Source organism: Colius striatus, chromosome 4, assembly GCF_028858725.1.
Source record: "Colius striatus isolate bColStr4 chromosome 4, bColStr4.1.hap1, whole genome shotgun sequence".
In the NCBI taxonomy this organism is placed as follows: Eukaryota; Metazoa; Chordata; class Aves; order Coliiformes; family Coliidae; genus Colius; species Colius striatus.
The window spans coordinates 85,969,213-85,995,374 of NC_084762.1; the positions used below are offsets into that span (position 1 = coordinate 85,969,213).

Consider the following 26,162-nt stretch of genomic DNA (forward strand, 5'->3'; position numbering starts at 1 on the left):
AAGAAGATGATGCCAGGTATAAAAGTATCCCCACCAGGCCTGTTAGATGAACACCTTGCCCTCAACATTAGCCATGTGCTGGCTGCACAGGATGAAATGTGTGTGCCTTTGAGGAGCACGACAGGAGGTTTCAGCTATGGCTATTTCATTATTGTTCTGTCCTTTACAGAGAAAAGTTAACTTGTGCTACCGAGGCAGACAACCCCCTTTTCTCATCTTCCTTCTCACTAATGGTTCTAATTGATGCTGGAATCATCCAGCAGTCCTGGACAACTATCCAATACCTTTATTTCCCATTTCATTGTTCATTTGTGATACAAAAGTCAAACTTCCACCACTGGCTCTTCAGAACAAGAAACGAACGGGTTTATACATGATCAGTTCCATACAGCATTGCTATCGTGCAGTACAAAATGCACAGGGCTTGGATGAGGCACAGAGCACCCCCGGAGCCGAGGCTGAGCAGGGGCTGGTTACACAGGGCAGTGCTGGTGGCCACGCTTCCCGCAGGCAGCCGCCAGCACTGCCTTAAAGCACAGCAAAGCGCCGGTTCTGAGCAGCTGTACTCGCCTCCTCCGCAGCGCCCATGGGCCCGCGCTGCGCTGGGGAACGAACCTCTGTCCTGCTCCAGCTTCAGAGCACAGTCCTGAATTCATCGAAAAGGAAGCTCGGCACGTGCGCCTCGACCACCTGCGGCAGACAAAGCACAGGGAGGCATCTGTGCCTGCGCCGGGAAGGCAGCACCAGGCGCGAGGAGGGAGGAGGAGGAAAAAGGCAAGGCAGAGGAGCAGAGGAAGCTGGGCCTCTCTCTGCCCCTTCTCCCCGTGGCACCAGAGGGGAGGGGAAGCTAGGAAGAAGAGGGCAAGGGGGAAGAACCTCTCTCTCTTTTAGTTGTATTATCTGGGAAATGCCTTACTCAAAACAGCTGAGGTCAAGCCGATAGCAAAGGGGATTATGACTTATTAGCACATGTAAGACATCATTTTCAAATGCAGTTAAGTTGTATTTAATCCTAAATTAAAGTCTCTACAATCCCAGACTTCCATACCTTCCTAGGCAGCTGCTTTATTTCACATACAAGGGAAGCCATGCCTTGGCAGGACAGAGAGGGCAGGAAATCAAGGACTGGAGATGGTGCTTCACCAAAATTTACACTTTCAGATTAGCTTTTTGCCCTACATTTACAATATGCCTAAGTTTATTATTACTGAATTCTGCAACATCTCAGAACTGCTGGTTTATTTCTTCCCTTCCCAAAAGCCTCCCAGCAATGTCCATGCTCTCTGGAGATTCAATGGAACAGACTCTTCTTAAATCTGCACAAAGTTGAAATCCTTTCTATATTTTGTATCCCCTATATTTTCTAGAAACCAATTTTTCCATCAGGACACAGTGACTGGTATAGGAAGAGTTACACAGAGGATGCAAGTATCACAGCTTGTAGTCTGTACAGGGCAAAAGAATCCATCATGACCCATTCCTGGCAGGTAACAGACTTTTCATCTATGTTTCCTTTTGGCAATCTTCTATAGAACATCTGGAAAGGGTCAACACTGCTTTTATATCAGTTTCTAGTTGATGCCGTGTTCAGAGTAGATCAGTGTGATGGAACTGCTAGTATATAACCACAGAACTAAGTCTGGTTGGAAAAGACCTTTAAGATCACCAAGTCCAATCACTCACCTCACACTGCCAAGCCCATCACTAACCCATGTCCCTCAGCACCTCATCCACATGGCTTTTAAGTATCTCCAGGGATGGGGATTCCGCCACCTCCCTGAGCAGCCTGTGGCAGTAAACCACAGCATAACTCAAGGCTTAGCTGCCCTGCACAGGACTCTGCTGCTCAGTGCTAGACACAGGAGGCACAGAATGCTTTCTTACCTTTCTTGGTAACTTGGTGTAGCGAATGTAATCTTCCAGGAACATGAGGGCACCCACTACATCAGCAGGCATTTCTGGTATCTTCTGGCTAAAATGAAACCACCATGAAGATCAAACTCTTACCAGTCAATCAGTTATTTGAATAAAATTACATGAAAGTGCCAGCCTTCAAATAACAGTTTCCACTGGGTACCACATGATTGCATTACAGAAAGAGTATTTCACTCGTACATTTAGTCAAAGATGTTGTTATTATGTCAAATATATTCTGCTAGAAAAACACAGTGCAGAAACAGTGATAATACTAATGAAGGCCTCTTCACAGAGGTGATTCTTAGGGAAAAAGTAAACCACAGATACCTTGTGCACTGTTCCATCGTGGAACGAATAAACTGACCGATCAGAGCCAGGAACTGTTCCGTGTATCTGGAGTGAAACTGCTTCAACAGGGTAAGGAGTCCCAGAACTAAAGGAAGCCAGTCTATTTGATCAGCTGGCCTTTTGCACACCACTCCTGCACATAAAAAAAACCACAAACCCAAGCAGATGTTTATAAATCAGAACACATTCTTTACAGCAACCTTCTACTGTGTACTCTCATGAGGTTTTTTGCTGTGCCTCCCTGTCTGCTTGCCCACACATAAAAAGTAATGCACAACTGCATTTCTTCCACAGCAAATGCCTTAATGATATTAAGGCACATAGTGGAAAGTCAGAAGTTTGGATGCCACTTTGTTCTCCATTGTATTTGGCTTCAATATTATAACTAACTTGCCTGGCATCACGGCAACATGATGGACTAAAATCAGAAACCAAGTATTTTCCGTGAAGCTGATTTTGCTATCTTCTCTACAGACAATTCCACATAGGTTTTCATTAGATTTAGACAAACAACAGCTTATACAATACCTAAATTTCTGCTGTACTGAAGTTTTGGCAACTGGGAAATGAGAAACAGGAAGTTGACAGTGGGAAAATACGGCAGACGTTTGGTGGTTATGTAGATCTGAGGGGGGGGAAAAAAAAAGAGGAACACAGATCTTCCACATACTGTTTTTTTTCCTCGGTTAAAAAACTAGAAAAAGCTAACTGTAGAATGTAAGCCTGACCTTGTTTAGTGGATTGTGAATGCCAGCTGCTTCCAGATAAGCTGTGATTTCATACAAGAGAGTGTTGTCTTCTTTAGGATAAGGTAGTGATGGGTTCTGATAATGTGCTTCGATGTCAGCCAGTATTGCTCTGAAAGGAAAAAACCCCAATTATATTCAATACTTATTTAAATGATCCCCCCAAAAAACATTACACAATGCCACATGTCACATTAATGTAAAGATTGCAAAGACACAAAAGCTGTAAATGGTTAGAAGCAGGAGTAAGGCACCATTTTTGGAATATCTTTTTAGAAACATCCTGTTTCAAACTCAGCACCACACATTTTCACTGTTCTTACTTCTCAGCCAAATATGACCTCATATCCAGGTGTAACCAAATACAATTAGAAGCTGTGCTGTCCACTAACATGTTGGGTTTGAATTCCAACAGTGGTCAACAAATCCTGAGTACAATCAGACTCCACATTCTGCCACAATTTATATTTTAAGGACTGCCAAGTTGCTAACAATTACATCACAGTGATATATGCAGCTCTTCAGCACAGTTTGCTTCTTACTTATTCAGATTTTCCAAAGCAGCAGCCAGATGCTTGGAGTCAAACCTACAGGAATAATTTAATTCATTGGTGATCTGTCGCCTTAAGATCTGCATCTGACCAACCTGTTAAATGACAACAAAAAAGGAGGTGGGCTGTTATATTGAATGCAATGAAGGAAGAGTAAAGCCAAACTAAGGAAACAATGAATGAGTAACATTTTACAGTTAAATAGATTACAAAGAGTCCTCATTACACCTACCAGCCTTTGTGGGGCTGCCCAAAGCAGACACACACAGAGTGGCTGGAGCTACCTCCTCGTTTTGGTCACAGGGCACAAACTCACATTGCTTGCAGCCAGAATTGGCAGCCCCTAACTGTGTAGGGCTGCCAAAGGAGAGCATCAACATCTATAGACAGTTCATGGTAGCAAATGGAGGCAGTATGAAAAGGGCATGAAAAAGGTAACAGGTATAGAAGCCCTGTTACTTGCTTGTTTTTCACTGGTCAGTGAAAATGCTTGTATTCTTTTCCCCTTATGGTCAGCAATGGCAGGCACAAAAAAAAGTGAGGCTTGTTCAGTCAATCTTCTGCCTTCACTGGAGAGAAGAGGCAAGATCAGGAACATAAACAAACATTCACAGCAGTTTGAAAAACAGTGGTGTAAAAATATCACTACAAAGACAAGATAAAGAGAGATGCCAATGGGACAGCCTGATTAAACCTTTGCATGGTTGCATCCTCTGTGCCAAGAGGATGAGCTCAGATCACGCTGCTGCTCTAGCCTGTGGCTTTTGGTACCTGAGTTTCCCTGGGCACTGTAGGGAGTCTCAGGGCTCTCCACACTCAACACTAACTCCCTCTTCCTGCATCAGATGTCTGTCTCACTGCCAACTAAGTGCTTTGTGGGACGTGAGCTGTCCATAGAAAAAAAGCTCAGGACCTTCACTTGGGATGTTACAGAATTCCAGGTCAACAGAATACAGCATTGTAAAATAAGCAGATCAAAGTGTAACACCGAAGAGCCTACAGTGAATTCTGTGTATCACTAAGTCTCATAAACCTACCTTTATTATGGAGTCTAAATATGCCGTCCAGATCTTCTGAGTTTTTGCAATTGCTGCGGAGTAAACCTTGTTTGAATTTGCTGTGAAAAGAAGGGGCAGGCATTAAAAAAACCCTAAAAGAAACGTAAGTGTACAAAGACAGTGGCTTTCTTCCATCTTAACCAGTAAGCACTTACCTATAATTCCTTTGAGAGGACTGACAGCGTTCATAAGTGCTTTTAATGTATCCTGTACTGTCCGGTCACGCAGTATGTTCTTCTGAAACATACTGAGGAAATTCTAAATAACAGAAGAAAAACAAAGGAAGTAAAATCCTCACCCATGTACTCTGTGCTTAATCTTGGTGGTACAAGAGCCACATCTTTTTAACAGCAGGGAAAGAACACTTCAACAGATGAAGAGCTGCTGAGTTCTGTAGTTAGACTTTGTGTTGAGTGATGCTAATCAGCGTTAGGACAATCAGCTGATCCCTCTCAACAATATGAAACACCCACTATAGACTACTATGAACTCAATTTTTGAGGAAGAACTGTCTGCCTCAATACTAATTTCCTTTAAAAACTTTAACCAGGCTAGAAGCCAATTCTTCTAAGAAAACAAAACCCACTTGATTTCAAATAGAGATCCTTCAGGAGAAAGTCCTCGCGTAGAATTGACACCTTATGTCATGGCAGATCTGAACACTCCAATTCTTTCCTGGTATTTAGACAGAAAACTAGAAGCTGTCTTGAGATGAACTTTTAAGTATACACACGAAGTGTACACCCTCCAAAGGCATTCCTGGCAGGCCACTGTTTAATGTAACACATAACTGTGTGGTACACAGCCAGTTATTCACCAGTACCAACTTCCGCAATTGCATCTGTACCTGGAGTTCTTCCCTGGGGCTTTGAACACACATCTTTCAAACCCTTTGGATTTCAATTTACCATTTCAAAAGCTAACAGGTTTTTTTTTTCTTTCACCACAAGTTATTAAACAATAAAAGGCATTGTGACCTTGAGAAACCAAAGTTGAAAAAATTACCTGCAGCTCCTTTACAATCATGAAACACAGCAGCCTGTCTAAACCATTCAGCCCAAAGGTACCCAATGTATCTTGGATCTCTGAGAAGAGACGACTATTGGTTACTTCCTGATGAGTTTTGGTATCATACCAGGTGTTCATTTGGTCAATGTAACATGTGATTCTGAGGAAAGATTAAACAAACATCTGCTTCAGAATAAGCTGCAGACAGTTCCTGTGATCACCTGAGTAATGAATGATCTTATCTGAGGTGATATTTAGTTATTCCTCTCCACTTCTGTTACCCATCCCTGGTTTATCTCTCTTTGTGTAACACACCGTTTTCATTCTTAAGACTAAAATCACATCTCCTCTTGACCAGTTTTTAAAATGTATAGGATAGATTGGGCAAATTTGGTTTTAGATAAAGATGGTGATATGACAACTAAGGAAAAACTATTATTTGTTGTATATTTTGTTAGTAGATAGTGGAATTGGAGCACTTCAATGCATGGCACCATCACACAGCTTGTGACATACAGTACTTACTTTGGGTCTGTGATCCTCAGGATTTCTCTACAAAGACGACCAATAAATGTTACTGATTCATCCACAGGTGTGAATTTGGGGATAGGAATATGAGTAGACTGGTATATGCTTTGCCAGTCTTGAATCTGAAAAAGAACAGTAATTTATAAGGTTACCACGGCAGGTTTTAAGATCTGCTTAGAAATTTTATTCCTTTTGTTTGATTCAAAAGTAGTACATTGTAAAACAACAGTGTAAATCCCAACAGAACACTACAAACCAAACAAAGAAGAGGAAATCTTATGACAAAGAGCAAGTAGAAGATGAGTGTGGAGGCTGAGAGAACTACCTCCACTCTCGGCGAGAACTCCTCTGGTCCTTTCTGCAGTGAGCACAACCACCATTCTGTCAGCTGAATTTAAAATCTCTTCACCACTTGTGAAATAGCCCACAAAGAGCTGGTAACCACTGCAGTCTTTCTGAGCCTGCATTCTGATGGCTAACAGTAGATACAGATAGGACTACTGTGATCCAGTAGTGCTTTTCTGTTTTCTTTGAGAAAGAGAGGAAGGACTCTGTTCACTGGTAAGAGATATTAAAACATTGTTTGGGGTACTTTGCTCTTCTTACATACAACTAAAGCAGTGGGGATGCTGAAATCATTCAGAAAAAGCTGGGGGCAGATGTTTTCCACAGTACTTAGCACATTTAGTTGAAGCCACAACAGTATGGACTGTGCACAATGAGGTACCTATGCTCTATCAGCCACAAGCTTTAACATCCAAATATAAAGACATTTATCAATTCATTCTAGGTTTTGACTAGCACCTTTGTTCTTAAGAAGTTATTACACTCCTGTTCCACGTTGTAGTTGATAATACGAGACACTTCCTCTTGCCAAATTTTTAAGCCATAAATGTTGACATAATCCTGGATATACTCAAATGATCGATGGAAGCCATCCATTGTAGCTGCCATGTCCTTCAGTTTGGGCATCAGTTCGCTTGGCTACACATGAAAAAGACAAGACAAAAAGATAAAACCAAAACTGTGAAAAGGGAGACTGCAAAGAAAAAGTATAAAGGCTTCCAAATGCGCTTATACAACCACCCCTGGAGGATTTCACTTTGCCCCAGCCAGAACTGAAAAGCACTGAGAAATTTTCAAAGGTTGTTTGACATCTGAAACAATTCTTCTTACTAAATATTTCCCCCCCGACTCCAGCTTTTGATGTTTGTTTTAGGCTTCAGTGGTACTAGTGATTGATCTGGGTGACAGACAGAAGAAGGATCGATACAAGGAGTCACACATTGCCCGTCTATGGCTACCTGGCTAATACCTTTGGTATGTTGTCATCAGTCATCACAGACAAAGGCAGAACTGGGAACTCAAGAACTGACAGGAATCTTGGCAAAAGTTTTAACTCAATGTACTCTTTGCAGTCTATAAACTCATTTTAACATCAAATGAGGCATTCCAAAGAACTTTTTAAGAAGTTCAAAAAGTGTACTTTATTTTTTACACACTGGAAGGCTGTACAGAAAAGTATCAATTATCTTCTAGAAAAATGGTATAATATAAGAGGTCCCAGCAAACCAAAGATACATCATGAAATCAAATCAAATCAAGCTGTTACACACCTTGGCTCTAGGATTAAAGATGAGTCCCCTGTGAAGTGCCAAAGCTACCCGTTTTACTAGCTCCTTCCTTATTCCATCCTCTAGTAACTGTTTTGGGTCCACCTAAGTAGAAGAAACATTTTTTTTTCTTAAAATCAGAAAGGTATAAAAGATATAAAGGATTTTTTTTTGTACCAAGAAAAGTATGAAATACTTACGCTGAACTGGAAAGCGCTGCTAACAGCTGCACTTTGCCACCAGTTCTTGTGCAAAGAATAAATATTTGAATACTTCTACTAGATAATAAATGATTCCTTTAAGTTGAAAGGCAAAGGTCTGTAGTTCCCCTACTCAGTCTTTGTTAATGATCCATTGTGAATGTTGTGCAATTATTAAGAACCCACTATGCAGTAAGAAGTGTGTATTTCTTCAAGAATGCGTCTTCCTGAGCCTGAAAAAGGTGCCTCAACGTAGGAAGAGCAGTCTTAGCCAATGGAAGAAACAGCTCTTCATAAAGGTTTGCAGTAATTTTTCCAGTAGGGAAGGAAAAAAAAAGCATCAATCAAGTCTGATAAGTTTATTTACAATGACCACTGTGGGTTCTTAACATTAAATGATACAGTTCTTATCCGAATGCCAAGTTAGGTACCACTGTCTGAAAATTTGCATGCAAACTTATTGTTTCTTGTCTGTTTGTCTTTCCTCAAGGTCTGTGAAATATCTGTGCTAGAAGTGCTAATTGCCACTGAAAGACTTTTTCCTCCTGGAATAATGGAGCATTACCTTGATGATACCAACTAAGGTAGTCTTCATCATGAGGATACCTTCAGTGAAGATGGAAATTGCGTGGGTTAGCTTGGCAACCTTTAATAGAAAGAAAAAGAACAACTTGAAGTGTTTCAATACCTTCAAATAAGTACACTAAAAATATACACATCTTTCCTAATAGGAGCTTCCTATTTTAGATAAGTTGCACTGATATACTTTCAATTTTACATCTTGTTCTAGACTTACAGTACAATAATAATACGTTCCTATGTGACCTGATCTAGGTGACCCTGCTTCTGCAGAGGAGTTGTACTAGATGATCTCTAAAGGTCCCTTCCAACCCCTACCATTCTATGATTCTTTTAATTAGATCAATACAAGGATGTCACCAGTAGGAAAGAACAGGTGTCTCAGAGGTTTTACAGAGATAATGGGAGGAAAGACCTGGCTGGCTGTATCATGTGTGTACAAAACTCTAAGCAGTATGTTTGAGCAGGCTAGGGACACAGCTTGAAGCAGTTATTCCATGATAAAGCCTGCTGCAAGCAATAAGTCCACTTCAGTATTTCCACTGATTTAATATAGTAGCACTTTCACTTAGTTTTAAATTATTAGGTGAGCATTCATAAGCTCAGACTTCAGACAAGTCAGTCTTCAGCTCTGTTTGTATGAAACTTTTAACAAGTGAACACTTTGGCAAAAACTGCTGGAAAAAGCTGGCATCTTAACTGATAATTGGAGAGCTAAAAGATATGTTCTTTGAAGCCAAGATTGAATGCTCTACTCAGGTTTTTATTCCTCATTTTCCTCTATTAAAAAGTAAACAAAATAACCTTAATGTTTGTTCACTCTTCCAGACTGACAGCAGTGCAGAAAAAGAAACCCCTACAAAAAGACAATGAGCAACAGCAGCTTTATCTGACCAGATCAGCCTGCCTCCATCCCATCTTCACATTTGAGGGCTGCAGAATTTTAACCTGGCTGACTCATTCAGTCCTCAACCTTCTACTGCTGGAACAAGCATTCCACATGTGGAGAGTTTTACTTCAAACTCACGTTTTTAGTTGGGTTTTTTCCCCCTTATCCTAAATAAATTAAAAAAAAATCTCTGGAGACATTCAAAACCCATCTGGATGAGTTCCTGTGTGACCTACTCTAGATGATTCTGCTCTGGCAGGGAGGCAGGACTAGATGATCTTTTGAGGTCCCTTCCAGCCCTTAAGATTCTGTGATTCTGTGACAGATACACACCTGTGATTCTGTGTATATACACACCTCCTTTTTCTACAAGATCAAAAGTTTGAAGTTTTACGAACAGAAGAGTTAAAGTTACTCATCTGTCCTCAGGAACCTAAGGTATACCTGTAACATTAGTCAACTTTAATCCCTACTCAGTCAACAAAACCAACTTCACTGTTGAAGTATAACTCTATGGAGTTCTACATGTTTTAACTTAGGTTGAAGCTGGCTACCTATACAATATACTTTTTCAGAACCTCCTACTTTAACTGCACCTCGTATCGTGGCCCAAGCTGAGCATAGTCTCGTAGCTTGTCCTTATCAAGGCGGGTAGGTACTTCAATAATATCATGAGTCTGAAGCTTTATAATCTTGAGAAGAGATGTAAACATGCTTTCTGGAATTATCTGTAGAACCTTTGTAAACAAGAGAAGAAACAAACAGAGTCAATATGTTCTTATTTTAAAAAAACCCTCATAAATTAAGAAAAAGTAATTAGAGAAGCAGCTGATGAGGCCTCTCCAAACACCCACCTTTCTTACGTAGGAGACCAGCTCGCCAGAATAGTACTGTGATACGCTGAGGAGGTCGGGACTGTTGGCTTGATTGATGCGCAGGAGTGGCAAGTCAAGTGCAGAAGCAAGCTAGGAACAATGGTAACATTTTAAGTTCACCTGCCTGTTCTTCTAATACCAATGACATGCTTGACTTCTCTTACTCAGGCTCTCCACCTACAACTCAAAGTACTAGATTCTTCCTAGAGAGCAACGTTACATCATCAGGTTGTCAACAAAAAAAGAGTATAATTTGCTAAAAGTCAAAAAAGTCCAACAACCTTTAATGTTACATTCCCCTTGTTTACTTTTTAATCTTACCAAAAGATTTGGTAAACTAAACTAAACCAAAACATATCCCTCAGCAACTCATCTATGTCTTTTAAATACCTCTAGGGATGGTGACTCCACCATCCATGAGTGGAGGCTGGACGACAAGACTTATTTGTCTAACAGCAGCAATGTAACTGGTTGCATAAAAAACCATGCATAACTTGGGTTTACTTTCTTTAACCTTGAGTTAATTTAATACACTCTAAAAAATATAGACCTAGAAAACATTACTAAAAGGAAGTTTTGACTCTTTGTGGCTTCACAGCCTTAAGGCCTATTTAACAAGTGCTCTGGCTGACCTGCAGCATTCAAGTAGATTGACTTACCTTTAGGAAAGTGGCTCTGAGTTTAGTTACCATAGATGGACTGACTCTTATGCTTTCCTGCATAATAGATGTAAAGCTGGGGTAGGAAGCAAACAAAACAAATCAGCTTCTATCTCTAAAAATCTTATTTTCAACTCTTAAATCATATGTCACCAGCATTGGTGTAACCTAGAAATGGTACAGGAGATCACTAAAGAACTTCACTAAAGGAGCATTTTGGAGTGAATAGACACCGGTTAGAAAGAAATCTGTAAGATAAAGGGGTAGGTGGGGCAAATGAAGAAGGCATCACAGACTGTTAACAGCTAAGGTAACAAAAGCAGAAGCTCAGCAAAAAAAATCACACAGTGTAAAAGGAGCTCTCTGATGTTTGTTTTTCCTGGTTTGTTTTTGGTTGAAACAGAAACTCCTGTTTCAACATTATTTTGGGGAAAAAATAACCAGACTAAAGGCTGGACATAGAAGCTTACCAAAATTGTCATATTTAGAACAGGATAGACAGTAAAAAATTACAGTATCACTAACCTGCAGCTAATAACAACGACTGCTAATTCTTATTTGATTAGGGTTAAATATACTCAACAACTCACAGAATGCAGCTTCAAGACTTATTTTAAATTGGAAAGTTTATGGTATTAACATTCATGCATGTTATTTCCCACTAGTTTTGGAAATGATGATTGATTTAGAAGAAAAATCTCTTGGTAAATGTACCTGTCAATCAACTGCCAAGCATAAGAAAGATCACCAACTATCTGCATGGTGATCAAGACTTCTTCTTTAATGTTGATAGTTCGGATCATCTGATGGAGAAATTTGCGGGTGTCAGCCAGAAACTGGCAAACTTGCAGGTTAGTTTCCAGCTGGTGAAACTCTTGGACCTGTATTTAAAGATACAAAACAAACCCCATAAAAACACCACTTCTGTTTTTCCTGTTCATCTTTGCCGAAAACAACACAAATGGAATTAGTAAATTGACAAATTTCTTAAGGATATTGTTAGAGTAAGACACTTTTGGGCTCCCCAGCTCTAGAGGGACAGGGAATTTCTAGAGAGAGTCCAGTGCAGGGCCACCAAGATGACCAGGGGACTGGAGCATCTTTCTTATAAGGAGAGGCTGGAGGACCTTGGACTGTTCAGCCCAGAGAATTTGAGGTTGAGAGGGGATAGGGATAGGGAAACACTTTTTTCTGTAGTGTCCGGTGACAGGACAGTGGGTAATGGACAAAAGCTGGAGCATAAAAAGTTCCACTGAATCATAAGGAAAAACTTTTTTCCTGTTCAGTGAGGGAGCCCTGGCACAGGCTGCCCAAGGAGGGTGTGGAGTCTCCTTCCTTGGAATTCCTGAGAAGTGTTCCTGTGTGACCTGATCAAGGTGGACTTGCTTGAGCAGGTGGGTTGGGCTAGATCATCTTTAGAGGTCCATTTCCACCCCTACCATTCTGTGATACTTAACAAATCTTGGCCTACTTTAGAGTGCATCAAATAATACATTTCACAGCTACTCCAGGAGGTGTACTGTGAAGCACCATACTGAGGATTCTTTCATATTCTGAAAGTAGAAGCAGTTCACACATAAGAAATATGGATACTTTTATTTTGCCTTTCAAATCACAGTCTCTAGCTTCAAATTAATTCATTTTCAGAATTTCTAATAAAATAAATAATGCTGCCAAATAATATTTAATACTGAATTCAGGTCTTGAAAAAACACTACTAATCCTCAGCTGCAGGTGGCATGGCTTTGCATGCTGTATCCCTGTGTTAGTCACAAGGTCTGTAAGCAAGTCCTGCTGACTGGACATTTAAAACTGCAAAGATCTACAGACCTAAAGAGTTGTTAAAATGCAGCTTTGTTTTGTAACTCATCTCTCAGGTGTGTATTAAATATTATTTTTCCAAAAGATGATGTAATTTATCTCAATTTCTATGCCATACCTCCTCCAGTGCCTGTATGAGTTGCACAGTTTTTCTGCCTGCTGCAGTGGAATCATCGTAATTTAAAGACATTATTTGCTTGGAGATTTCTCTGAACCAAGCCTGGAGATTTTCTGTGCAAGAACAAGAAAGATAATTAAAAAATATGTATGGTAATCAAAGACTGGGAACACATTAGTCAAAACAACAACAAAAACATCTTCAATACTATACATGTAGGAAAGTATTTAAAGTCTTCACCTTACTCTTAATATTTTAATCTTTCAACATGTAGACTTGTGAAGAGGCAAATGCTCAGGTTAAGTTTCACACACAACACTAAAAAAACAACTGCTAAAACAAATGGGCATTATAGAATCATAGAATGGTAGAGGTTGGAAGGGACTTTTAGAGATCATCTAGTCCAGCCCCCTGCAGAAGCAGGTTCACCTAGATCAGGTCACATAGGAACATGTCCAGGTGGGTCTTGAAGACCTCCAAGGAAGGAGACTCCACAACCCCTCTGGGCAGCCTGTGCCAGGGCTCCTTCACCTGAACAGTGAAAGAGTTTTCTTCTTATGTTTAAGTGGAACTTTTTGTATTCCAGCTTCATCCCATTACCCCTTGTCCTGTTACTATCTACTATAGAAAAAAGGGATGTCCCAAGCTCCTGACACCCACCCTTTAGATATTTGTAAATGTTAGTAAGATCATCCCTCAATCTCCTCTTCTCCAGACTAAACAGCCCCAGTTCCCGCAGCCTTTCCCCATATGAAAGATGTTCCAGTCCCCTGATCATCTTGAATTCTATACATTATAGAATGTATACAAAAGTGATAAAGCCCTTTACATCATAAATTGATGCTTTAGCAATCGTTTTACAATGTTAATTGCCTTGGCAGTTGCCATTTCTATGTTTTAGCTACAAGTTTGCTGGCCTGAAAAATATGAAGGGAATTGATCAGAAACATTGGTCTTACACTGACACTTCATGCAGTGCTCCTTATCAAAGGAGACACTGATTTACAATTTTATTTTTACACCAGTTCAAGAGAAAAAAAAAAGATGTTTCAAAGAACAAGGTAAGAAATTTGGAAAGAAATACAGATGCAATGCTTTTCAGTTCTTGGAGAACCAAAAACATACTACTCAGTGCAGGAGTAAAAGAAAGTTTGAAAACATGCTGAACAAAAGAAATCCAGGTTACAACTAGAGAAACAAAGAAAGGAGAGGTTAAAATGTTGCCGCTACCGGCAACATCACCAGGCCGCCTGCACAGAGCACTCAGCCCAACCCCACTGAGAGGACAAGATCACTGCATACTCAGTATGAATGATGCTTTATTCCCACTATTTGTTTACACCATGTGCTTTTATGTGCTAACACAAGCACCTCCTTTCACTCCACCCTGTGCCCACCTCTTCTGTACCCTCCACCTCTCGTGTTACAACCAGAGATCTTCTGGACGCCTACAACAGTTAAAGCATCTCCCATAGCTAATGGGCATGATCTTTGCACCCCTTTGCACATAGAACACAGTAACATGAACTCCATTGGACACGGAAAATTGAACTGGGATTTCAGAGTCTTACCTGGCATAGCTAAGTGAAATGACAAAAAATACTTAAAAAGATATGGCCATCTAAATATTAGATACCTAAACATGGCTCACATAGGGAATACACACAGAAAACCTAAACGACACAGCATGGAGGAGACCCCTGTGGCAGTTAAAGGACATGAAAGTTTTTCTCATTATTAGTGTTAGCATCATGTATTTTCTTTTGGTATTAGCTTAGAAATAAAAAAGCCCAAAATTATTTTCCCCCCACAGTTTAGTTTTCAATATTTACCGTTTTTCTCCACTCTAGTAAGAGGTTTAACTCCTGAGAAGACGTCAGCAAGCTCAGTCATCCTTTCAGAGCCCTCTTTTTTATAGTTTTCCCATTTTGTTTGTTTTTCTGACAGCATTTGCTTGAACATCTATTGAAAAACGAAGCATTTGATTTGCAAAACTGGCAAGAAGGCATATTACAATAGATAAAATAAAATACTCAGAACAGATGGGACTGATTTACAGTGATTACTTCTTCAACAAGTAATGATGAAGTAATACTTCAAGATCTTGGCAGAATATTAAACAAAACAACCAAAACCATCTAAGAAATACAGGTGGTGTGATGGACATACAGTGGCAGAAATGAATTGAATTTTAAAAACCAGTACAAAGCAAGTATTGACTTTAAGTCACTTATAATAAGATCCAGTAACTTTTTGAGCTTAATGTTCCTAGAAGACTTTGTTCTAATGTTGAATAGTACTTTGCAGGGAAATCCAATTCAAAAATACATGTGTGTGAAGTTAAGCATTCTCTTATGTATTCTACTAGGTGAATACCAGAGCATGAATGGGTAATCTTCTAGAAATGGTAGAACTTCATACATACGTGTAAGTAACTTATCCTCAATATACATAGGCTTTTGTCTCTGTTTAAAAGAAAACTTGAAAAGAATGGCAGGATAATAAACTTAAGCAGTTGCCTCAACAGATTTTATTAAGCCTGTTATCAGGACATTAATGCAAAATTCTGAGTAAATATAAACATGCTGAGTAAGAATGAAAACTGGCACATTACTGAGAAAAACTGCAAAAGCCACTTCCAAGCAACAGCAGTTTGTAATCTCCTGCAGAGTATTCACAATTAGTAAATCAAATTAAAAGTACCAATGCTATACAAGTCTGCAGCTCTGCTCTGACAATCAGGGGAAAAAACACACCTCTTTCAAGATGAATTCAAATTGAGCTGTATCCAGGAGAAGCTGGAAAAGGATCCTGGGGTTGTACCTTGAGTCTGTCAGAATTTGATCCTTTATCTGGCGGAGACGTTTGTTATTTGGATCACAAGCTGAAAGCAGAAAGACAACGTTTCTCCACTGTTACAGATTTAGGCCAAGCTTTTCAATCTTTGTAAATAGGCTCTTCTTTTACTATCTTGAAAGTAAAAATATTTTGCTTTGATACATACATCCCTACTTGTTCTCCATTTACATGGGACTCACCACCCTTGTACAATCCTTCCTTAGAATAGGAAATAATTAGTTTCTGTGGCACTTCAGCCTCCTTAAAACTCTTCTGTTGGCTTCTGCAAACTATATGTGAATTTAGTACACTTGACTGAGAAGGCCAGAGATAAACATTTTGGAAAATGTTACAGAAAATGTATGGAGGCGTACCAAAGAAAGTACTGAACTAAAAGAACATCTAAGTAGTCAAGTCTGCGGACTCAAACTCATGTCAGAGACTTTATTTATCAGTTTCAATCAAATTTTGGTTCAACGGAATAAATTCCTTGGTTTGGAAATATTAATTAGTAAGCTATGGAGAAGTTTGCTACTGCTCTCCTTTTGGTGCTAGCCAAAACTTCCAGAATGATGCTTTAAGTGATAAGGTAGAAAAGAATAAAGTACCTAGACTTTTTCTGCAGAGTATTATTCAATGGTACTTTAACTTCTCATATTACTTTTTATATCTGTGTCTAGATTGGAAGAATTAAGGAAATGTAGGTGTGTTGTTTCAGCTGAAGACTTTAGGAAACTGCTAGCAAAAGAGCAGTTCAACAATCTATTGAAAGTGGTAGATGAAACTCTGCTGTCTTCAACAGCAGCACTGAACTTCCCTCGAGCTGTAACGTGAAGCACCAGTCCATCAGGAGCGATAGCTGCAGTATAAGACATGGAGCCTTGGAGCCTTACCCGTGTCGGCAGTGTGAAGCATGAGCCAGCGGATCGCTACGTTGCAGTCTCTCAAGCAATTCAGCAACTTGGGGATATTGTCCAGCACCAGCTCTTCCCTCAGACAGCCCTCCTTGAGAAATTGCTGCACCTGAGTGTGCACTCGCTCGGTGACCACAGCATATCTGCTTGCCTAAGAAGGCACAAAGCTGGCATCAATGTAAATGTCGCCTCAAATGAAATATATCATGTATAATGTGACTGTGGCTTCCCAAGAAGGGCACACGGATCCAAAAAGGGCTACAAAGATTTTTATACTTAATAGTAAGCAATATCATACTCTGCAACTGCATGACAAATGATGCAAGCTGAATTCTAAAGCAAAAAGCCTACACAGAAAGCATAATGTCTCAAAAATGCAGCGTTGTAAGCCTCATGTATTCACTTACACACTCTCCAGAAATCACTTCTAAAAAACAGTAATAATATTTTAGTGCCTAATGAGAAATAACACCACAAATTTGTTCCAGAATGGAAATACTTGTTATGAATTAAATGTCCATTCTACTTAGCGAGCTTCTTCCCTAAAGACTAAGAAAAAATGCTTGCTCATATTACCTAAGCTTATTGAACAATATATATCAAGATTCTGCTAATTAGACACTTCCCATCTGTTCTGTCCTGAACACTGGAAGTCAGATTCTAAGACATCTAAATATCATCAGTCAATTGTTTTGTTGACTGTTTGCCCAATCAACCAACTTGATATTACCCACAGTTTTTTTTAGGCATGGAAAAAATTATTCCACATAACAAGCACTAACTGCATTGCATCAGACAACATTCAGGCATCATTCTTTCAAATCAGATGAATTTTCAGACTATTGTTTATTTAACTTTGGGAGGCCCCATTTAAAACTGAGTGCCACACTGTCACCATAAATGTGTAACTTCTAAAGCTGTTATCTATGAAAGACTAAACACTACAGCTGGCTTAAGACATCCTAATACTGAACAATATGGCAATGAATGCTGGCATCTAGGGGAAAGAAACACTGTAAGAGGAAGTGAAACAAGCAGTGCTGTGAAAATTGGATTTTGTAGCTTCGAAGCATTTTTATCTCAGTTATATAGAAAGCTATGTGCTCAAAGTATTGTACTTGAACATAATGCAAATAATTGTAGGCAAGAAACAGAGACTGATGCATTATATACCTGAGATGCCCACACAGCTTAAGCTCTGCTAAAAATCCCTAATTCTAGTTTACGTACCTGCTCTTTGACATTTGAAAGATCCAGAGTGTAGTTGAGGGCAGTTTTAGCAGCTTTGTAGGGTTCCCATGCTTCTGCTAGATTTACGGTGATTCCCATGTAAATGCTAATAACCTAAGAGTGGAAGCAGAAAACAAGAAGTTCCATTTACATTTTTATTTAAATGAGACATACTTCTCATTTAGCAATATGAGTAGAAAGCAATATGTTGTGGGTATAAATGTAACTAAGCTTATTTAGTAGCTGTACTTTTTGTTCCACCAGCTTTGGAAATCAAAGAGTAGGAATACTTTGAAATAAAAGGCACACAGTTAATTAGAGAATTAGTTCTGAAAACAAGCTGACAGTTCTTTCAGTCACTATCATCCTTGGCCTTTATTTTTCCCCTCCAAGAAGTTATGACTTCTTTTTCCTTTCCAAGAAGAGGGGTGAAAGCAATTGGGGAAATGGCTATGATGGGGGTGAAAAATTATCTGAAAGAATCCTACTGCGAGAATGCCCAAAGGACCAAAATGAAATGTGATGCATTGTCTACAGTGAACACAAACAGAAGGAAATCATGATTCTGGGCTGGATTTTTAAGGAGCAAAGGGGAACTGACTGCCTGTGTAACAATTCTGCAGAAAAGAATTCAAGTGTTAAAGTGGACAAACTGAACATGAATCAGACGTGCAGCCTCATGACAACAAAGGCTAACCCTACAGCAGGCTGTGTCAGCCAGCAGATGGAGGGATGTGGTTATTCTCATCTAGTCAGCCCTCATGAGGTCCCATTTAGTTATGTGTCCAGATTTGGGCTCCTCAGTATGAGGCAGACATGGACACATTGGAACGAATTGAATAGAAGGCTGTTAAGACAGTTAAGTGGATACACTGAGAAAACAGGGGCTGAAGGAGTTGGGTTTGCTTAAGCTGGAGGAAAGAAAATGAAGGGACCTGACTGTGTTCTTCCAATTCCTAAAGGGAAGTTATGAATAAGACAGAGCCAGAACCATCACAGAGGTGCACAGTGAAAAGAGAAGAGCCAACAGTCACAAGCAACAACAAAGGAATTCCAGTTGTACAGAAGGAAGACAGTTTTTACCATGAGAATAATTAAGCACAGACACAGGTAACCAGAGAGGCTGGATAACTTAATTTCAGATATTTTCAAAAGAACTGGACAAAGCCCAAGCAACTTTAACTGTGAAGCTAGCTCTGCTTTCAGGAAAAAGCTGGCCTAGAAGATGTCTGTATTACCTTCCAGTCTACAGTAGTCTATGATTCACTTTTACCACAATGGCATCAAAGTGATTGATTTAAGCATTTTAGACAATAACTGATATTTTCAAAAGATAGCTTTCCACACTTATCCAGAAGGTTTGACTCAGACTGTTTCATTCTGAACACAGTAAAACTTCCCCAGAGAAGAATCTATTCTAGTTTTAGGACACTACTATTTTCTAACAATGCATGCTGTAAAAAGAAGGTAAATTCTTACTATAATATTAAATCCAGAGAACAGTTTTAAAACAGAGTTATTTTTTTACCCAGTTATCTGGAAAGTATTTATCCACTATCTCTCTCATTTTTGCTTGTTGAGTGTGAAGAATAGAAGGATCAAAATACAGTATCACGTAGAGCATAGCAGCCTGAGTAGCCAGGGCAGTGCTGCGGTGTTCTGGTAATGGATATGCTGAAACCTAGGAAAAAGGAACAAACCAAAACTGAACATAATATAATGCAACATAAACCACTTGCAAACATTACCGGACACACTGAAGAGTACAGTATATAGGTACTAAGAGGCAAGGAGGATATATGTGTAAGCTGGTCATGCTCATACATACAGCATATTTACCAGATCTCTTTTATAGAATATAAAAGTTGACTGTGTAGATGCTTGATAACAGGATATAGTAAGACATTACTATGCTGTAAATGAGTCGAAGGAGGCACAAATCGAAGAGCTTATGATGAGTTGCAAGGAGAAGAGTTTGAGATAAGGACCTTGTTAACAACGGGGTATATTTAGTTCATCTCACATAGAAACAAGGATTCATTTAACAGAAATAATAGACAATTAGGAGATCTAAAAGATTCTGTGACTTATTTTTTTCTGGGCTTCATGGTTGAGTAACTAACTTGAGAAAGCATATTGAGTTTTAGATCCCTTTTTTTCCTCACAGTAACTTACCTGGTTATAAATGTCGTCTGACCGTAAGCGGCCAATCACCATGCTAATGAATGTTTCACTTATGGGTACCCTCCTGAAGTAACTCTCGGGGTAGTTTGCAGGTCTTTTAGCTCCAGGCTGGCTCGAGTATCCAGTGCTCCGAAGCAACTTACAAATGTCATCCAAATTGGAATCAGCAGAGGATCGGGCTGCACTGTTTTACACAAGAAAGGAGAAAAAAAATTGAGCCGTGCCATTTCTTCTTCTCCCTCTTCTTGTAACCATGCCTTTCCTCTAAGGAAATGACCAGATACTGAAGTCTGGAAGATTTTTGCCTGTTTACTCCATGAATGTAATTTTCACCATGGACACCAATAAATGCCCATATTGGAATCCCAGATAAGCACACAAAGCACAAGCAGAAGAATGAACTTTATTCAGAAACAGAAACAAGTAGCTTTATATTCAGGGAGGAGATCTGCTTTGGTTTTAATTTTTGTTTTCCTAACCTATTTCTGAATTCTTCTTGTTCATCCACTTTTGCATTCTAGAGTTAAGGAATCCTTTCTCATTATACACTGAGAGGCATAAACAGTTAAAGAACCACGGAAACAGAGTACCATCAGCCTATGCTGGAAACTCAGTATTGATTGCACTAATCAAGCACTGTAATTGAAAGAAGCAATACATTTGTCTTCTAGATGTTCATGACTTTTCACCATGATTTGCACACACCTTGGAGAACCTGTGACACAATATTGAAGCTTTAGCTGAAAGTTTGTCAGTGGACTTCAAAATTCTATTGTGACAGCACAACAAATCTGTTCCTCTAGCTTTGCAGCTAGACCTGAAAAAACAGCTAATGTAGAGAGTTCTGCAGAATTATCAGTCCATGGTCAGGCAGTCAAAAATTGATGATATTTCCATTTACCTTAATTCAATAACTCAGTCAACTGAATATACTGCATGTTACATCCTTTCACCCTGGAGTGCTTCTGAAAACCAATATACGTTACCTGTATCTGTAGTAGGAAACCAACATTCTTTCTCTGACTTCTCCTTCAATCTTCTGGTCAATGACCAGTAGCATGACTCCATACAAATAGAGTGCTTCACACTGTTTAGAAGAAAGAAGAACAGAGGGAAGAAATCATACAAATACCATTTTGCAGCAATGTGTAAAGACAGACATGTACTGCCAAAATAAACCAGTGTCAACTATGCAGTCAATACAATATGAAAAATGGCTAGCTGTATATTTTTGGTCTCTCTCCTCCAAGTGAGTCATAGCATTTCCATGCATTCAGTAAATTTAATTCTTTGTCTAGTTTGGTACTAAACTATTTGGTTAATCTGCTGTTATGGAACTGTTCAATACTTACTAGAAGCTGTTTTCCATCTTCATTAAGGAGGACAGTTTCTAATGTTTGCTGAATGTAAATTCCTTCATTGAGGTCATCTAAATATCTAGGGATCATAACAAAGAGTTGGTCATTGACTCATTTTTGCTCCTAAATCATCTGTTCTCAGAACTCAATTGGCCTATTTGCTCTGAAAGTCAATAGACACATCAGAACATTTTCCTTGTACAAGCAGCACAGAGTTTTCAGATAAAGAAATTCTCTACTATGAAACGAGAGGCTGGAACTCCTAGTTAGAACCAGGCTGTTGTACGTGAAAAGACACTAGAGGAAGCTCTGTAACTTTTAGCTAATATCCTCTTAATCTTCTTGTGTAACAAGATAACAGGAGTACTGAGAAGTCTTCTACTCCAAAATTCAGTAAAATTGTCATTTTCAAGTTTACTCAAAAATGTCTCCTGGAAATAACATAAATTTATCTTGATTACAGTTTGGGAAGTAGAGCTAGTTAGCCATCTCAACTAATTTTCCAATAACACTACTTACTAATAAGCAAAGTTAAACATTTACTACTTTAATTAACATTTTCATGTAAGATTGATAGCAAAACCAATTTTTACATTTATGAGTCTCTGGAACTTTTTATTAAGATTATTTCATGAACTTTTTTTTTTTAACAGGTAAGAGTACCAAACCTGAGAATTTGGCAAGTCCACTGAAAAACTAAGTTCAGGAAAATGTTGCCAATTAAAAAGAAAAAACCCTATCTGATATTCTGTTTTGCAAGACCACAAAATACTTTGGTTAATAATATGGAGTTTCCTTTTATTAAAAGAATCTACAAGATAACCTCCAACATAAAGAACAACAACTGGCTCTAGATTACAATGAGGAAATGAGGTCGAGGAGGCAAATGTTCTGAAGTCATATATTAAGCTGATCAGTAGGAATAAAAGCTAGGGCTCACTCCAGCAATCCAGGTTTCAAGGTGCACATGAATATGCTTCAACAGCAAATGTGCTGAGTCTCTAAGGAAAAAGCTGCTTCTTCTTAAGACTAAACAGTACTCTAGTGTTTAAAGAAAATCCACATGTATTTGAGATCCCATACCTGTTTAAATCTACAATGTATTTATGTACACTCTGAAAAGCCAAATAAAATCTTGTCAAAATTTCAATGTTGTTTTCACGAAATTCTTCATCTAAATCCAGTAGCTCAGGTCTGGCTTCCAGCTTGCCTTCACATGTCTCAGGCCCCTAGGAAAAGAAATTAATCTTTAGAGACAATATTTGACTTTGACTTCTATTTCACATCTCTTCAGAAGGATGCAGAACACGTGTAGAACACCAGAATTAACACTTCTTACTAAAACAAGGACCTGTAGTTTTCCAGCTACCTTATGATTGAACACTGATTTCATAAAGATCCCTTTGTTACAATCCGGAATGATTTAAAATATGATTTACCCCATGTAGGCAACTGAAAAGAATAATTATTGCTTTGGTTAAAACTCCACTGCATCTGAAGCCACTGTGGGCTTTTTGTAGTGCTATCTCCCTGCTGGATGTTTTTCCTTTATATATTTGATTGATTTCTCAGACAAAAACCACAACATTGAGGCCTCCCAGAACTTCATACCCCCTCATAGCTTGAAAGTATTACATCTGTTTGTTGTAATACAATACAATACCTGTTTGTTGTGGGTTTTTAAGTCTCTGGATCTAGCTCAGTGCTAGTCCCCCAAATTAAAGCAGAAACAATGTCATTAACAACCATGGGGGAGGAAAGGTCGGGATGAAGAACCTGACTTACTTAAAGCAATGGTACAAACTTATCTAACCATTCACCACTGTCAACATTTTTATAACCACCATTTGATCTTACCATCATCATCTAAATTAAAATTCTGTTAATATTTAGCTTAAAATATTACAAACATTTAATTGAAAATCGTTCCACAGACCACTTATGACAGGAGATCATAGCTTAGAAGGATTTAGTCAAGATGAACTTCATAAATGTTGCTTAAAATAGAGTTAAAATAAAATAGTAAGCTTAATACCCAGATAACTTTTCTGTGGTTTTAAAAATGCTCCTCTGCTTCTCTTTCTGTGTAAAATATCTACATAAAAAAAAGGATAAAGGCAGGCCCCAAACTGCCTATGAAGTTCAAACACACAATCAAATCTCTTCTCATTAGGTAATTCTAAGAATCATGAGCACAGAAATGGTGCATTCACAGCAAAAATATCTGTAAATTAACGAATCTCTGCTTTAGAAGTACATCCTTTATTGATTTTGGGGTGACTACTCTGAAAAGCAGCAGCACTCTTATGCTTACTTAACATACAAAACTCCTAATTTCTCACCAATTTTACCTATCTGTTTTTAAATTTCCCAAGTAATTTCTGTAAAAAAAATAAACAAATACTTTTAACAAACATTTAGATCTAAAGATATCTGGGAAATAATTTCTGCTCAGAGTTTTCAGTGTCTGAGGTTCATAGAAAGTGCTTGAAATTTACAACTCTTACGAAAGAAGAGAAGAAAATCCCCCTCCCTGGTACTGTACAATCCAGATAGATTAGATAATCTCTGCAGTTACTTCTTAATCATCCTGAAGAATGACAGAGGGAAATAAGTACTGCAAGAAGCTTAATTTTGCAAGGGAAGTAAGGGCTCTTCATGGACATTACTCTGATTTGTTTATTCACTGCATGTGACAAGTCCAATGAATGAACAATCACAGTACTGTCAAACAGGAAAGCAGTTTTCATGGCTGGCAAGAATAAGCTACAGATAACCAAAGGAAGATGGGCATACTGCCCATAGTACTGCTTCAGATTAAAACATCCAACTGCACAGGCTTAGAACCTGCTACTGAAAGTATAATATTTCTGCAGGAAATAACAATAAAAACCCCAGCATCCATCGAATCTCACATGCTTGACGACTCATCACTTTGAAAGGTGTAGCTGGGACTATAATGCACTTAAAACAGCCACCCTCTTCTTGCCTGTACTCTAGAGGTACTCGTTACACTTAAATTCTCCCTGGAGGCCTAAGCTCAGAATCTTCCCTAGATTGTTTCTGCTCAATGAAATGAGTAAGATGAAGCTGAATATGACAAGAAGTATATAAAATACAGGACAGCCTAGAAGTGGAACATTAGCATACAAGCATGTCCCAACTACTGTGTCAATTTGGTGAATTTTTGGTAAAAACTAAGCAAGTAAGAAGTCGTCGTGATAGTCAGTTCTGAACAACTGACTAGTAATAAACTCAACAGTCAGGAATGGCTGTTTCATAGCCCGAAGCAACCTCATGCAGGATGGCAATAGCTTAAAAAGAAGTTGAACAATAAAAGCAAAGGATTTACCTTAAAATAACTGAAATCAAATATGATATCCCCATACTTGTGTTGATCAGCCTTGTCCTTTAGTCTGAAAACACCAGGAATAAATTCAGAAAGTCTGAGAAGTTCTGCAATGATGGCATTTCCACAGGAGACAATACGAAGAATTGCCTGACCACAGAGATTGTTTTCAGCTAGAAAATCAACCATTGCGGAGGTGGATGTTAAAGAACAGCACAAGCCCTGCAGTCAGATTCTGATCGTTCCTCTAGGTCATTTGACGAGGAAAGTCTGACGAGGAAACTAACTGCGCCATTAATAACCTGTAAAAACAAAGCCATACACACTCAGAGGGGGTTGTAGTCACATTTTGATAGTTTAAACTATGTGGGTTCTTAAGCATACTTTCAAACCTTTCAATGTATGAAATCTAAATTATCCACAGTTTTGTCAAGTGAAAAAAAAAATGCATGGAATAAATTTTCAGCACCTACATTGTGCCTGAGTTACTTGTGTAACCAGGCAAGGAAAGCATGACCTTTTGTACAAGAACAGCTGAACAGAAATATTGAAGAATGAAATGGCCACAAACACTGAAGCAATTGAGACCACACATGGAGGTGGCAGCAAGGAAAGCAAAACTACGCTACAAAATGGGTTTATAACAACCACTTTAAACACACAACCAAAGTGATTGCAATAGGCTTTAGCAACAAGGAAAACTTTTATAGCAAATTAAAATCATACAGTTCCCTTTATTTACTGCTGAAGTAGCTTCTGTACTGTGGTTACATTTCCTGGTCAGTTTTATTTAGTGGCATGTTTTCTGCAAGATACGGAGTGCAGCATTGCTAAAAATAAGCTTTTACCCTTGAGAACATTTGTGGGAAGTTATAAGCTGATTGGACTATTCACCAACAACCTTCCAAGCCACCGAAACAAACTGAAAACGACAGTGCTTCTGCCCGCGAAAGGAGAGCTAGGAGTAGGCGAGGTGAAAGGAGGGCCTTTGTGCCACAGCAAGCTCTCCCCCGCAGAGCCCCAGACCCCGCAGCAGCCGGCCTGGGCTCCCAACGACATCCCGGCCCCCTCCGCAGCGCGACGCACTGGGGGCCGCCTGAAGGGTCCCGCCTTCCCCCCTCCCGCCAGCCCTTTCCCTTACAGTTTGAACCCCGCGGCGCCCCGTCCCCTTCCCGCCCCGCTGCGGCCCCGTACCGCGACGGCGGCGCCCACGCTCCTCCGCCGCCGGTGCAGTGTGGCGGCAGCGAGGAGGGTGCCCAGCTCGGTCGGCGCCTGCGGGCACGGACGGCGGCCGCCTGAGGGTAGCTGAGGCGCTGGGAAGGAGACGGCGGCCCTCTGTACAGCGCGACGCGTCCCAACTCAACCTCCCGTCACATGAC

The 26,162-nt window shown here is 39.4% G+C and overlaps 1 protein-coding gene across 2 annotated transcripts; it reads right to left on the reverse strand.

Annotated features, from left to right (window-relative positions):
* Positions 1-342: 342 nt before the first annotated feature.
* WASHC5 (WASH complex subunit 5) lies at positions 343-26,154 on the reverse strand. Of its 2 annotated transcripts, XM_061995614.1 has the most exons (29): positions 25,978-26,153; positions 24,787-25,085; positions 22,518-22,663; positions 21,429-21,513; positions 21,063-21,163; positions 20,068-20,260; positions 19,421-19,573; positions 17,893-18,006; positions 16,642-16,813; positions 15,667-15,794; positions 14,743-14,872; positions 12,911-13,023; positions 11,686-11,852; positions 10,972-11,047; positions 10,292-10,402; positions 10,034-10,174; positions 8,535-8,615; positions 7,773-7,874; positions 6,961-7,140; positions 6,154-6,278; positions 5,626-5,788; positions 4,776-4,878; positions 4,600-4,679; positions 3,554-3,657; positions 2,994-3,123; positions 2,794-2,890; positions 2,245-2,398; positions 1,885-1,972; positions 343-690 (listed from the first exon to the last, which is right to left on the reverse strand). In XM_061995614.1, exons 2-29 carry the CDS (start codon positions 24,970-24,972, stop codon positions 634-636), a joined length of 3,480 nt encoding a protein of 1,159 aa, XP_061851598.1. In that variant the 5' UTR covers positions 24,973-25,085; positions 25,978-26,153; the 3' UTR covers positions 343-633. The 2 variants fall into 2 exon arrangements, with proteins under 2 accessions (XP_061851598.1, XP_061851599.1); XM_061995615.1 differs by lacking the exons at positions 343-690; positions 1,885-1,972; positions 2,245-2,398; ... (1 more) ...; positions 2,994-3,123; positions 3,554-3,657 and adding an exon at positions 3,676-4,131 and having other exon boundaries at positions 25,978-26,154.
* Positions 26,155-26,162: the final 8 nt, after the last annotated feature.